Source organism: Sitophilus oryzae, unplaced genomic scaffold, assembly GCF_002938485.1.
Source record: "Sitophilus oryzae breed Bouriz unplaced genomic scaffold, Soryzae_2.0 scaffold_1802_pilon_pilon, whole genome shotgun sequence".
Taxonomy (NCBI): domain Eukaryota; kingdom Metazoa; phylum Arthropoda; class Insecta; order Coleoptera; family Curculionidae; genus Sitophilus; species Sitophilus oryzae.
In genome coordinates, this window is record NW_022146505.1 from 245,036 (window position 1) to 258,811 (window position 13,776).

General features: G+C 33.6%; 2 protein-coding genes across 2 annotated transcripts in view; both read left to right on the top strand.

Annotated features, from left to right (window-relative positions):
- Positions 1-10,175, top strand: part of LOC115883026 (serine-rich adhesin for platelets-like) — a 58,617-nt gene extending 48,442 nt beyond the window's left edge. Inside the window, exons 18-21 of the mRNA XM_030901298.1 lie at positions 595-4,750; positions 6,459-6,503; positions 6,565-6,673; positions 10,087-10,175. Coding sequence (XP_030757158.1) covers positions 595-4,421 — 3,827 coding nt within the window. The 3' untranslated portion in view covers positions 4,422-4,750; positions 6,459-6,503; positions 6,565-6,673; positions 10,087-10,175. The remainder of the gene's footprint in view (positions 1-594; positions 4,751-6,458; positions 6,504-6,564; positions 6,674-10,086) is intronic.
- On the top strand, positions 5,786-12,542 carry LOC115883052 (smoothelin-like protein 1). The gene is made up of 6 exons (XM_030901327.1): positions 5,786-5,822; positions 6,459-6,503; positions 6,565-6,673; positions 9,971-9,980; positions 10,087-10,238; positions 12,419-12,542. Exons 1-6 carry the CDS (start codon positions 5,786-5,788, stop codon positions 12,540-12,542), a joined length of 477 nt encoding a protein of 158 aa, XP_030757187.1.
- The last annotated feature ends 1,234 nt before the right edge of the window (positions 12,543-13,776 follow it).

A 13,776-nucleotide genomic window follows, 5' to 3' on the forward strand; every position in this document is an offset into this window, starting at 1 on the left:
TTTCTAGATATTTTTACATATTAATAGATAACGAAGTAACTGAGTCAATGTAACAATTATTGATTTACATTTTTTTTAATATACATTAGTGTTACCATGTTTATAATTTATTTAAACAATTATATTACTGTGAAAACACTATTATACATTTTATTATTATAATACATTTGTTTAAGTAATGACTGACAGGCGTTTTAATGTTTATTTTAATAAAATTTAAAACTTCGAACTTTAAAATATTCTCAATATATTTATTAAGATACCTACTTCTCTTATCCTATTGTCAAATTCTTTGGAATAACCCAAGCGACAAAATTTAACAGAAATAATTCATTCTAATTTAGCCTTAAATTAAATATAGCAAAAGATACAGCATGTCACTACAATATCATTGGAATTTTTGATGTAATGAACACAGCTATGATCTTTTATGTATCTCTTCCTGCGGATGTTTTAAACCAGGTACCTATGCTGTATCTTTACTATATTTAATATAAGATATTAACCATATTAAACATCATAAGGATTTTTCAACCTTCAAGTCAAGTTTAACTGACATCATCTAACCCTAACAGCTCATTGTTTCTTTTCCAGCCTGCACGGCCCTGGTAGACCAGGCAACGAAAGGCGAGGAACCCGCTACACCTACCACCCCCACCGCCGGACAAATCGAGGGTGAGTCTCAGCTGCTGCCCTTGCTCAAGGGCCTTTTAGACGCTCCCGAAAGCGACATTACTCCCGATTCCGGCACCGAATCTGGCGAAGACCAGAGATCGAACTTAATAAACGAAGTTCAAGCCGCTCTGGAGAAGCTCAGCGTGTCGTTAAAGAGCGACCAAACCGATATTTCGGCTGAGAGACGTAGCAGCTTGCTGCAGTTGGTCAGTAAGCTGCAGGCGGGACTGAACGGTAGCGATCGAAGAGCTTCCACGTCGGGAAGCAGTAGTGGACGATTCCAAAAACGAAAGAATAAACAAACGAGACATACTGTCGGGGTGTCTAAGGAGGAACTGGCTGATGCTCGAAGGCTCATCGAGCAAATTTCGTTAAATGACCTTGGACCGAGCGCTAGTAATTCTAAAGTGACACTAAGCAAGCAGAATAGTGAAAGTAGCGTACCTACAAGCTCTGCCAGCTCCTCATATCGCAGTATCCATCAGGCCAAAGTTAAGAACGCCACTGCAAGGCCTTTCAGCTCCTCTAACAGTACTACTTCTTCCGTACAAACCCCTACTGAACATTTCGAAGGCTTTTTTGCTGAAGAAAAGGACAAAGACTCCTCTGTCATACCACAAAAAACGCCTGAGAATCATTCTTCTATCGTACAACAATCTCCTCAAGCTAAAATGGAAAGGACTATCTCCGAAGATTCAAACGTTAGCATTAAGTCTGCTTGTAAAGCTGCGCAGCAGGCGGCAGCTAGTAAGATAGCAGCACTAAAACAAGAAGAAAAAGAAGAAGAATCTGGTTCGGAATACGAGGAAGTAGAAGAAGAAGTAGAAGAAGAAGAGGAGGAGGAAGAAGTTGATAGTGGTACAGTTAAAAGTGCGACCCCGTTAGAAAATGCTCCATTAAAAAGCAATCCTATTTACTCTGAACCATCTCAGAGACCCGTAGAAAATACTTATATTAAACCGTCTCAGAAACACGAAGAAAAATGTAGTAGATTTGATACTCAGAAGAAGATAAAAATGAAGCGAGCAAACACAATTGATATTCCTAAACCACTAAACTTCTACGAAGATGATGATACTGACTCGGAAAACGAAGATGAAAACAACAAAAGGAGAGATAGTTGCTATGCTCTTAGAGGTCCTGTTGGTGTTGGAAACCCTCACACAAAGAAAATTGTTCCAACTTTCCAGCCTAAAACAGAATCGGACAAGAAGTTCATTGCTTTTATTAACAAACATAACGATAACAATTCAAACAAAGGATCTCCCTGGGCGAAAAATTCATCAGTTTGGGGCAGTAAATTCGGAAATATCAAAAACACGTTTGAAAAGAGTTCGAGCAATGACGCGAAAAGTTTTTGGAAATCGGCAGATGACAATATAACTATGTCAACACCTAATCAATTCGGTCCGAAAATTAGTAGGCAGAGCGCTAGAAACTTACAGCAAATGTTCGAAGAAAAGAAGAAAGAATCCCAAGCCGCTCCACCGTCTTGGAAGAAACCAAATCAGTCTCACGTTATTACTGGCTCGTTACAAGTAAAAACCGAACCAGAAAAACAATATAAGGTGGTACCTCAACCTTTACCCGTTAACCAGTTCTCGCACGCGCCTCAGAGCGCATTTAAACCGATAAAAAGAGCTCCTCAGACCTCTTCAAATAGAACTTCGTTGGTATTTTCGCCTGATAATAACGAACTTATCAAAAGCGAAATAAAAGATCAAAGTGGTTCTGTTTTCCTGTACAGTCCTAAACCATTATCTAGCTCTGTGGAATCGTCGACTGTTACTTCTCCTGTAGGTTCAAAACCATGGGCAGCTACTACGGGTGGTAGTCGCGTTTTGAGTCTGGCTGCATCGAGATTTGAACAGCCTGCGCCAGTTAAAGAACCACCTAGACCACGAAGATCAAGCAGGGAAAGTAATAAAAATGCAGTGATTAATTATCAGGCAAATGCAAATGTAATAGATCGGAAACCTTCTTATTTGAATAAAGCTGTGGAGAATAGGTCAAGTACAGTTAGAAAATTAAGCGATCAATATCAAGATATAGACAATAAAGCTGCTGAATCCCATCAGAGGCCTCAGACTTATCAAATTAAGACTAGCGTAGTCGAAAGTCAGTATACTCCTCAAGTCAAACCGCCATCCCATTCTGTACCCCTGTCTCCCCCTCAAAATTACAGCATTAGATATGATCAGCCCGTAAACTATTCAATTCGCTACGATCAACCTCAGAATCAAACATATTCTCAACAAACGACACCTCCTATAAATTATTCTATTCGGTATGACCAACCACAAACTCAATCATATCCTCAACAAAATAGACCAGTAAATTATACGATTCGATATGATCAACCCCAAACTCAAACAAGTACTGTTCATAATTATAATAGATACTCACAAGGTCAAACGCAACCATCACCAAACCAAAATTATCAACCTCAAAATTATTCAATCGTTTATGACAAACCACAACCTGTAATTCAGTCACCAAAAACTCCTCCTTATGTACCCCAAAATACGCCATTTCAATACGAACAACCTAGACAAGCACAACAAAATGAAGTTTATCGACAAGCACCTATTCAAACTGCTCGGCCAATTCGTCAAAGTTCAATTGACTCGCCTAAAAAACAAGACGATTTTACATCTACATTTGTATTTAAACCTGCACAAAAGGTACCAGTTCAAGCTATCGAACCGGTAGTTCAACCACCGAGAGCAGAAAGACAAATATCTAACGAAAGTTTGCATGAACATAGTGCTGTAAGTAGCAGAGTAATGACAGGACCTGTTAGTCAACAAGCAGTAACTGTTAAACAAAAATCACCTATGAGTAGAGACCAACATGACATGGAAGCTGCCTTTAACTTGCGCAATTCTTTACAAAAGGTCTCTAAGCAAGACAGCAAAGAAAACAGCATCAGTCCTAACAAATCACCAGCCAGGTCACCCAGTAACAGTTTTAGTTATAAACCAAGACAACCTGAAATCAGCAGAAGTCCGGGTTTGAGTCAGAGTTTCAAATACAAAAGCGAAACTCAAAGTAGAGATGTGTCCAGTTTTAGACCTAGCGATTGCCCTAAGCCTACTATTTCACCTAGCAGCTTCAAATTTAAGTCAAGTTTTGAAGATACTTTAAAAGAGGCCAAGAGTTGTGGAGTGGTAAAGCCGATGCAGCAACAGAAACCGAAACCTACACCAATCTTTAACAACGTGTCTAAATCTAATGAGAAACTTCATATTAACGAAAAAGGACAGTCGGTTTTAACTGGTCAGTTTCATATTCCAGTTATCAACGTAAAATCACCTGAATCGCCTAGAGCTCCTACTCAAGCTCAGGTTCTAAGCAAATCGGACTCATGGCATCAGATCTGCATGGGACATCAAACTACCAGTGAAAAACCTGCACCTAAACCAGGTCCAGTAAAGTCAAAGTCGAGTAATACGCTTGCTGTGCCAAAATTGTTCGAAGCGGGAATGAGCAAAGAGGAGATGCTTCATAAAAGAAAGACCATGGAAGCTTTCTTGTCCGGGAATAAGAGCCCTCCTGCGGATGGTGGAGCAAAAACAGTAAGAAGAAGTATTAATAGGATTAGAACGTCAGAAAAGGTGTCCACCCAAACCAAAGTGAGTGGCAGCCTTAGTAGAAGTCGAACGTTACCTGACATAACTTGTCCACAACTCCTGGACGAAAACAATGTAGATAAAGCCTTCGAGGAACTTTTCGAGTCCTCGTAACATTAATTTTAGTAATTTTTGTTTATCGGGAAGATGCCCGAGTATCCATTCCATTTCTGATGTGTTAAGTGGAATATGTTGTATAGTGCCGTAGATTTAGTTTGGACAAACCAAAATGGATTTAAGAAGTTGTTTTGTTTGAAGAATAAGAGACTGGATGATGTGAGAGGAAAAAAGAGACGAAGGTTAAGGGTGGGCGTACACCCCACAACTTCGTGCGGACAGGCAAGATAAGTTCGTGTACCAATAGTTCAATGATTTGGTTGCTAGAGGTGCTGTTTAATCGAAGGATTGGATCGATGGTGAATCTGGATGAAGCTTAAAATGTGGTGAGAACGAAAACGGAATGATACCTGCTGTGTGGGTGTACGCTGCACCTCATTAACTAAAACCGCCATTATCCCTACTGACGCGTATGCCGCCCGCCATCGCTACCACACTAGCAAGTCACACAACAATTTCCCGGATTTGTTTTGTCCGTCCATGTTTTTTGCGACCATTTCAGATTTTTGTTTTTGTAGTGTTTAGACCATCTAGTCGTAGTAAACCATTATTGTGTTGTACGATTACATTTTTTTTTGGTCATATATATCATTACATCTACACAACAAGCACTAATAATTCGTGCCGACTGCCAAGTTTAGCTTTCAAAGTATCAACAAGAATGATTTCCAAATATTTAAATTTTTTGTGTCCGTGGTATAATTTTTCAATAACTTGAATGAAACCAAAGAATATATTGTACGGTCTAGTCCAAAATAACCGAATTATTTTACTTTGAAAATTTAGAAATAATTTTTTGCCTAAATATCGAGAACCACTGGATCTTTTCTGGATAGTAGAAAAATAAGTCAAAAAGTTCGTATAGATTATGTCCTAAAATACTAGCCACATAGGTACAGACATTTTCTAAAATACTTAGTGTCGGAGATACAGAATAAAATAAATGAATGTGGGAAAGAATGTAGTAAATATATATTTTTTTACTCAGTAGTTTTATACAGGTATGGACGAAAAGTTATTACTCTCCAAACCAGTTAAAAAAGTATGTATGTGGCGTCCTCTACAAGTAGGTGTCATACAGACATCAAAATCAAATTTCTTATGTCAAAAAACTTCCAGACACCGATTTTCAACCAAATATTCACGTTACTTCATAAATTATTTGGGAAAAGCCGAAATAAAAATGAAACTTCTACACCCTGTATCTCCGAAACGAAGCATTTTAGGACATACATTTATATGAAATTTTTTACTTATTTTTACCTGCAGAATATGCGGCTGAAGTTTCCGGAATACAGTTCGGACCACCCTGTATATTAGCCCTAAAAATATTTGCACTTATTTAAGACTCAACCTGTATTATGGGACTGCCCCATATAGAAGGGATAACCACGGAGGGTAAACAAAACACAAATTTAAAAAAAAATCTTCATGTGTTCAAGTTGTGCCAGAAAATTATACTTCTTGGCAATAAGATAGTGTTAAAAAATATTGAGTGATTCACACTACATGTTATTTTTGGATTTTACCTATATTTAATATTATATAGGTTTACACATTAGTTACAATAGAGAGACCATATAGTTTTAACGTAAAAAGGAAAATATTATATTTAACAAATAAAAAAAAACTTATATTAAGCCAAATTTCTGTAGAACGTATTTTTATTTTACACCACTTTACACACATGTTTTTTTTATCTTTAAAAAATTAAAATGTAAATTACAGAAAAAAAAATTATATATTGAAATAAAAGTCACATTATTTCGCAATAATATAATTTATGTTTTGACAAGAAATATAGGATTTAAAAATTAAATTACCCTTAAGTAACATTAAATTATATTTTGTCACAGATATACTTTGACACTATTCAAAACTTGTTGATACTATGAAACGGTTGTCTTGTATGCTCTGTCCTATGCAAAGTTTGATTTGAATTTCCTATTTTGTTTTATTTGCTAACATTATTTATCATGTTCAATTAAAATACCTTTAAATCTTGTAAATAATAATATTTATTTTGTTTTTCAGGTGAACTTGAAACAAAGAAGGAAAGTGAAGTTTCGACAACAAAAGGTAAAATAAACTAAACAAATATTTTGTTAAAAATTATTTTTTAATTTTTTTAATATTTCAGTTTCTACGAGGGTCACTCAACAAGTACGAGCGCCCAAACCAATGTCACCTTTCGCCAAGTTTCGTCAGTTGGACAAACAAAACAGTCTCAACAAACCAACCCCTCCAAGGTAAATTACCGTTTATATCACCTAATGTTTATAAATACAAGAATACACCTCTTAAATAAGAACACAGATATAGAATGTTTTAAGTTTGTACTAAATGTATGATTTATTAGAACTTTTATTTATTTTTTCGTTTTCAATGTTTATTTATTTTTATTTACAAAATACAATACTATGTATAAATTTAGACTATAAGAATTACAGTTGTTTTTACATTCCTTTACATTCTAAATCTAAATATAAGAACTTAAGCACTTGTTTCCATCTCACACATATCACTAAAACATACTTACACTGTTATTTCAAAACTACTATTATTCCTATTTCTGAAACCAATTTTCTTCTGTAATATAACCTGAAAGTTAGTTTCTAATGATTGCTTTGTCACGTCATAGATCTGTATATTTTTTCCCGCAATATTTGACTAAGAAACTTTAATCAGTAAGTAAATCTGTGCTATAAGTTTAACTCTTCTAACCTATGGTATTAAATTCATTAAACTGTCTGAATAAGTATATCATTATACAAATAATCAGTCATTATACAAAAAAATACAAATAAAAATAAAAACATTATATAAATAAAATTAACAATATAAATTATACCAATAAAATAATAAATAATACAAATAATCAGTCATTATACAAAAATAAATAAATAAATACAAATAAAATAAAAACATTATATAAATAAAATTAACAAGTAATATAAATTATACAAATAAAATAATAAATAATACAAAAAATAAATAAGTGATATTATTACTACGTTTCAAAGTATGGAAACTGAAAAACTCTTATTTACTTTTCACAATGAGGTGAACGTCTAAAAATCCCCTAATAAAAAAAATCTACTACAGGTTGTCCTAAATGATAAAATCAGCAACATTAGAGCATTCATTTTTAGAGTAGCAAGCAGAACCATTTAGGAACTTTTTGATGATTTTATCTTGATAGCAACGATATTAATCCATTCCATAAAACGATTTAACTTTAACTCTTAATGCACATTTCGTTGCAACATGTATAGTATAGGCACTCGGTTGGTATTGTTACCAAGCGTAGCAAATTAACTTAAAATCTTTTACAACGATATAAAAATGCTACAAGCGGATTCTTACTGATTGAAGTTTCGACCGTACGCTTTCTTTCTTCGTCTAACCCTTATTAACGGTCGGTTGGTGCAGCACCCCGGGCACCCCCCGCGGCACCGGCCCCCTCTTTAAATTCACCGATCCCGCCGTGTCGCAGTCCGCGAGCACGATTAAAGAGCGCCTCTTGCACTGGTGTCGGATGAAGACTAAGGAATACGAGGTACGAGTCGGTGTTGGTTGTGAAATATGCTTTTAGTGTTCCTGGCTTTACTTTCTGTTAGGTTAGGTTGTCGATGAGTTTTATTTTTTTTTTCATACCTTTTAAAAGTCTAACCCCTTCCGTTTATTTTGTTTTCTGTTTGTACTAATGTACTGAGTTTGGTGATATTAGGGGAATCTTTTGGGGATATTGTCAAGACTTAAATATAAACCAACTTGGGGAAAATCATACTTCAGTAAGCCAATTTGATGTAAACCCAAGGGAATCGTTCATGTAAACGTCGACTTAGGCATGTTCTTATAAAAAACATTATTAATTAAAACAACTAAAATCAGGTCGACGTAACGTGGAGATTCAAAGTGAAGTTCGTCGCAAATATAGGCAGTGGAAATATACAAAAAACTATTTGATGACGCATCCGCTGACAACTGCGACGAGAAGACGATATAAAAGAGTATGCTCAAGACAACGGAGGCAGTGAATAGTCAGCCAATTACTCAGTGAATGACTTAGTTAGTTGGTCAGTCAGATAGTCAGCAAGATCGCGCAGTCCCGAGATGATTGTGTAAGTATTTCAGGATATTCTGTCTTGGTCGTTTCCCAGCTTGTTTTACTATACTTATACTGTATATTTTCATTTAATAAATAGACCTTATACGAAAATATTTTTATTTAATAAATAGACCCATTACAAAAAGGTCTCTTTATTAAATAAAAATAAACAGAATAAGTATAATAAAACTATAGCTGGAAATGGCCATGAGAGAGTATTCTGAAATAGTTACAGAAATATTTCGAAACTACGCGATCTCGATGACTATCAACTAACTCGCTGACTGACTAACTAACTCATTCACTGAGTAACTGATTAACTGACTACCAACTGATTCACATTACATATGATATAAACCCAAGTTGGCCTATACTTAAGTCTTGACAATATCACCACTAAAACGAAATACTTATTTAAACTGTATGTGTTCTTACTACTAGATATTTTCTTCTATTATTTAATCTTCATAGAAACTGTCATTAAATATAGTTAAAACTGTCGTTAAATAAATAATGTAAAAATTCATAATGACATAGTACTTGACACACCTTTTATTTTTGTGTTGGTTTGCTGTTCCGTGTTATGCTTTTTCTGTGGGTCAATGTAAATCTATGTCTATTTTACTTTTTAAATAATGTAACATTTGTATTTTGTTGGTTAAGTAAATTTTTATTCAAGTAACGAGTCAATGAGAAATTTCCGTCTCAACATGGTCTCAACTTTTTTTTACTTTAAAAGTATTTCGTTTAACTTTTGATGTTCCCAGAAGTTTAAACGAATGGTGGTATTATTATATTAACGGCTGTGTAAGGTGTGTGTTTTAACAACTGTGTGAGGAAATGAGTTAGGAAAAATAAACCAAATACAGCAATGTGCACAAAATTTACTGGGTTAAAATGAAGTTAACAGATGCAACTTAAACCAAAAGTATTTTTTTTATTTTGTTTCATCATTAAATATCAAAGAATAAAAATGAACACAAAAAAATACCAAATTCATTAAAATATCTTAATCACAATAACAGAAAAAATAACTAAATGAAGCAATGTAGCACCAGAAAACTGCGCTTTTATCGCAAAGCTATATTTATTTAAGTTTAGAGGATAATTAGATAACAATCTGCGGTAGTAAATATTATTTGTTGTTTGTAACAGATCTTCGAAATATTTCTATTTTTCTCATAATTTGATAAATTATAATTCGCATTTCTTTATTTCGAACCGTATCATGTATTTAAATTAATTACGCAATTGCTTAGAAATAAAATAAACTATAAAAACTATATAAATTTCATGATGAATGATCTATTGAAACAATCTTAATAATATGTTCATCTGATCTCAAACGATCTTATTACTGTCAATTGTAGATGGCTGCATCGAAAATATGAAATTTTTAGAAAGAAATTAAATATATTTCTTTCTTTCTTAATAGTCTAAATGAAGTAATTGTAAATTACTTAATTTTATTGCAAACAAAGAGAAATTATTACTCGATTTTAGCTATAACATTTTCTTAAATACGTTTTATTAACAAATACTTTCTTTTAGAACATTCAACTAGACAACTTCTCCAGCAGCTGGGCAGACGGACTAGCCTTTTGCGCTCTCATCCACCATTTCCTGCCAGACGCCTTCGATTACAGCACCCTCACGCCAAAAGATCGTCGACACAACTTTGAACTGGCTTTCCAAGTTGCCGAGTAAGTATTATAATTTTTAAATTCCCACCAAGATGGACATTTTTTGTATTTTAAAACACCATGTCATTTGTCGTTCATCAAATGAATTACAATCAATCTGTCAGTCGGCTGTCTCAGTTTAAGTGACTTTCGTTTTGCATCCCTATTATTTCTACGTACGTTATTAAAGTGTGTCTAATTAGATGAGGAACTGTAAAAAATATCTATACCTCTGTGGCGAATTCATATCTTCAAAAAAGTCGTCTGGCTATTTCGCCACTGTAAGAAAAGCTACAAAATAAAACACTAAGCCGTTATTTTTTGTAAACATCGCTGCGTTAATCGAGACCAACTTGTCAGGTGTAGTTTACTAATAAAACAAATTTGCCATACAGATAAAAAAAATGCTTCACGTTTCGGGAAGTATACTAAGGACTGACAAAGGTTAGTTTTGGGTGGAGATTTCCGTATGTAAGAAGAGTACAATGCGTTTATAGTGTACTGAACAAAGAGAGAATAGTAAAAACGTTGCCAAACGTATGAAATAAACAGAGAATCTATGCTCATTGCTAAGGACGCGGAAGGGGATACAGCAGATGGCGTCGCGGTCGACCGGTCGACACAATCACTACTTAAAATTCTAGAGAAGGATGTATATCATGCGTTCAGCTTTACGATTTAATTACGTCTCGTAATACTTTATTTATTTATTTATTAACGAGACGTTGTAATTTTCCCTATAGCTTATAAATTTTTAAGTGCAAGTTAGAACACTTTTGGTAAAAATAAGTGGAACTGATTTGGTGTTCTACAGTGGTTGCGCTATTAGAACTTAGAATTCAAAAATTGATATCTCGAAATCCATTAGAAATAATTGATTGTAGTTTTATTTCTGCTATGTTTTCTTCTCAGACAGTATGTGAAAATCTTTACAAATAAAAAAGTTACACGATCACTCAAAATTTCTATGCACTAAAAGTAAATGGTCGAGTTTGTTAAAATTTTTGAATGAAGAAAAAGCCTATCGATTTTTTTTCATTTAAACGTCTTGTAAAAGATCCGAATTTCAATATAAACAGAAAAGTTTCAATATCTAAAGTTCTTCAGTTATCGCGTGTTATATGTTAAAAAGTTAAGTTTTTAAATTATCGCGACTACTGACGTTTTCTCGTTATAAAAAATATGCACACCTTAAGGATAATCTTATAATTCCATTTCCTACTCTCAGAAACATATCTAATGATTTTATCTAGTTATCTTTTCGAAGAAAAGTCTTAAAATTATCGGTTTGCGATCGTGATTTTACTTTACTTGATAGGGAAAGCAAAGAAATGTAGCAACGCCGCAATAGGACACCGTCGCATTTCTCTTACTCCGACTTAATAAGATCCCTATGCGATTTACTTCCACACATGTAAATACCGACCCAAAAGTAACAGTTGCCAGCACGATATCTCTTCCCGTCGTCGGAAGCAAAAAAACACAAAGAAAAAACTATTTAATAATAATAATAGCTCCCGTATATAGCGTTTAACGCCTTGGGATTAGCAAGGTACAGCTTGCCATGCTGGAGCTGTTCGGTATACAAGGAAGGTAATGTGGCTAGCACAACGCTTCAACCGCCTATTATTACCTCAGGATTGTGATTCCCAAGTAACACCTCTTAAATAAGAACACAGATATAGAATGTTTTAAGTTTGTACTAAATGTATGATTTATTAGAACTTTTATTTATTTTTTCGTTTTCAATGTTTATTTATTTTTATTTACAAAATACAATACTATGTATAAATTTAGACTATAAGAATTACAGTTGTTGTAATTCAACCTTGAGATTGGTAGACGAGAGCCTGTACCTCAACGCCACCGGGTACCATAAAAAAACTATTTAAAATATCTAAATACAACTACCTATTCAAAAAGACTTTGTCAACAACGATCTTCATTTCATTTCATAGCCATCGCTGACGCCGATATTTTTTTCGATCATATTGTACTATCACTGCCTCGATACCGTGAGAGATACAGTTACAGCATATCGTGAGATAAAAGTTGTGCCTGTAGGGAAGTCTCTAGTGGCGTAACTAATTGTTTCGATTTTTCAGTTACGCCTTTACTTGATAGGGGGCGACATGTGCACTTACTGAGTAACATTTCACTGTGTCAAAATTACTTGAATAATGTAAATATAATTGTTTCAGTGAGAAAGCCGACATTGCACCACTTTTGGATGTCGAGGACATGCTAGAAACCCGAAGGCCAGATTGGAAATGCGTTTTTACCTACGTCCAGTCCATCTACAGACGTTTCAAAGATGAAGATTAAAAGCTAGTTTACGTTTTCTTTCATAAAGCTCGTATTTTGGCATAAAAGTCAGCTGATGTTTGGTGTGATATGTAAATATTTGTAAAAGTCAATTGGTTGTACATCTAAAATTTCAAAAAAATATATTTTTATTTTTTTTGTGCTAAAATACGAACATTTTTTACTATTTTAAATTATTATTGTTATTGTAAATGTTTTCAATCAATTTACGTTTTGTTTGTTGTTTTATTTTAAAAATTTCTAACTGTTTAAAATTGTTATTTATGTTCCTCTTATACATAAAACTCATCGCGCGTTATTTTTTATTTTTATATACTGTGATTATTTTTATACTGAGTTAGAAACAGCATTTTATTAGGTCATATTCCGATCTCTTTCTTTGTTTGAATCTACTTTATATTTTAGGTACAAACTTTTTATACTTTGCCCAGCTGTGTCCTGTAGAATAGTTTCTTTTTAAGACATAAGTTTCAACAATACTCTTCTTTATACTCTAAATATTTAACTATATATTTTGCTTATTTATTTTGTGATTTATTATGGGATGTTGCTGAAAGCTTGGTATTATGCCATATTAACAATAATTGATCCTCTGTATAACGGCCAATTTGCTATTCGCACTGTAAAAACAATAATTTTACAGATTTTTTATGTCATTTTAATACTACTGTATTGTATTTTAAACTTTACGTTTAAACTAAAAGATTTATATATAAAATATCTAACAATGAAAATAAAGGAAACAGTTAATGAAGAAGAAATGTGTTTTATTTTTTATAATATATATTTTTTGTTTTATTTTATATATATATATATATATTCCATGCCAATTAAACTTTTAGTTACGTAATCGAGGGCGTGATTTTTAAATTTATTGTTGCCAACTATGGACGAATTCGGCGCCGGGCTGACTAACTGGAATTTAAATTTCCTGCTGTGGAATCAGGCTGTAGCTCTGCTATAAAAAAATTTCATGTTGCCACATTTATTTATTTCCTGACATAGTCATTTGTTCTGACACTTTAGTTTTGTATTACGAGTTTTTGGTTTAAATGAATTGTGTTGTGATAGTTTAAACTTAAAAAATTTAACTAGCAGACCTTACAGTCGAACATTGTTCTTTTTAGAACCTTTTTAAGGTAGCTTAATAGCCATAAAAAACTCATGACAATTTTATTAGAATATTTTGAACGGAAAAGCGGTAGTAATGACCCTTTATGTCTCTTAAGTGCTG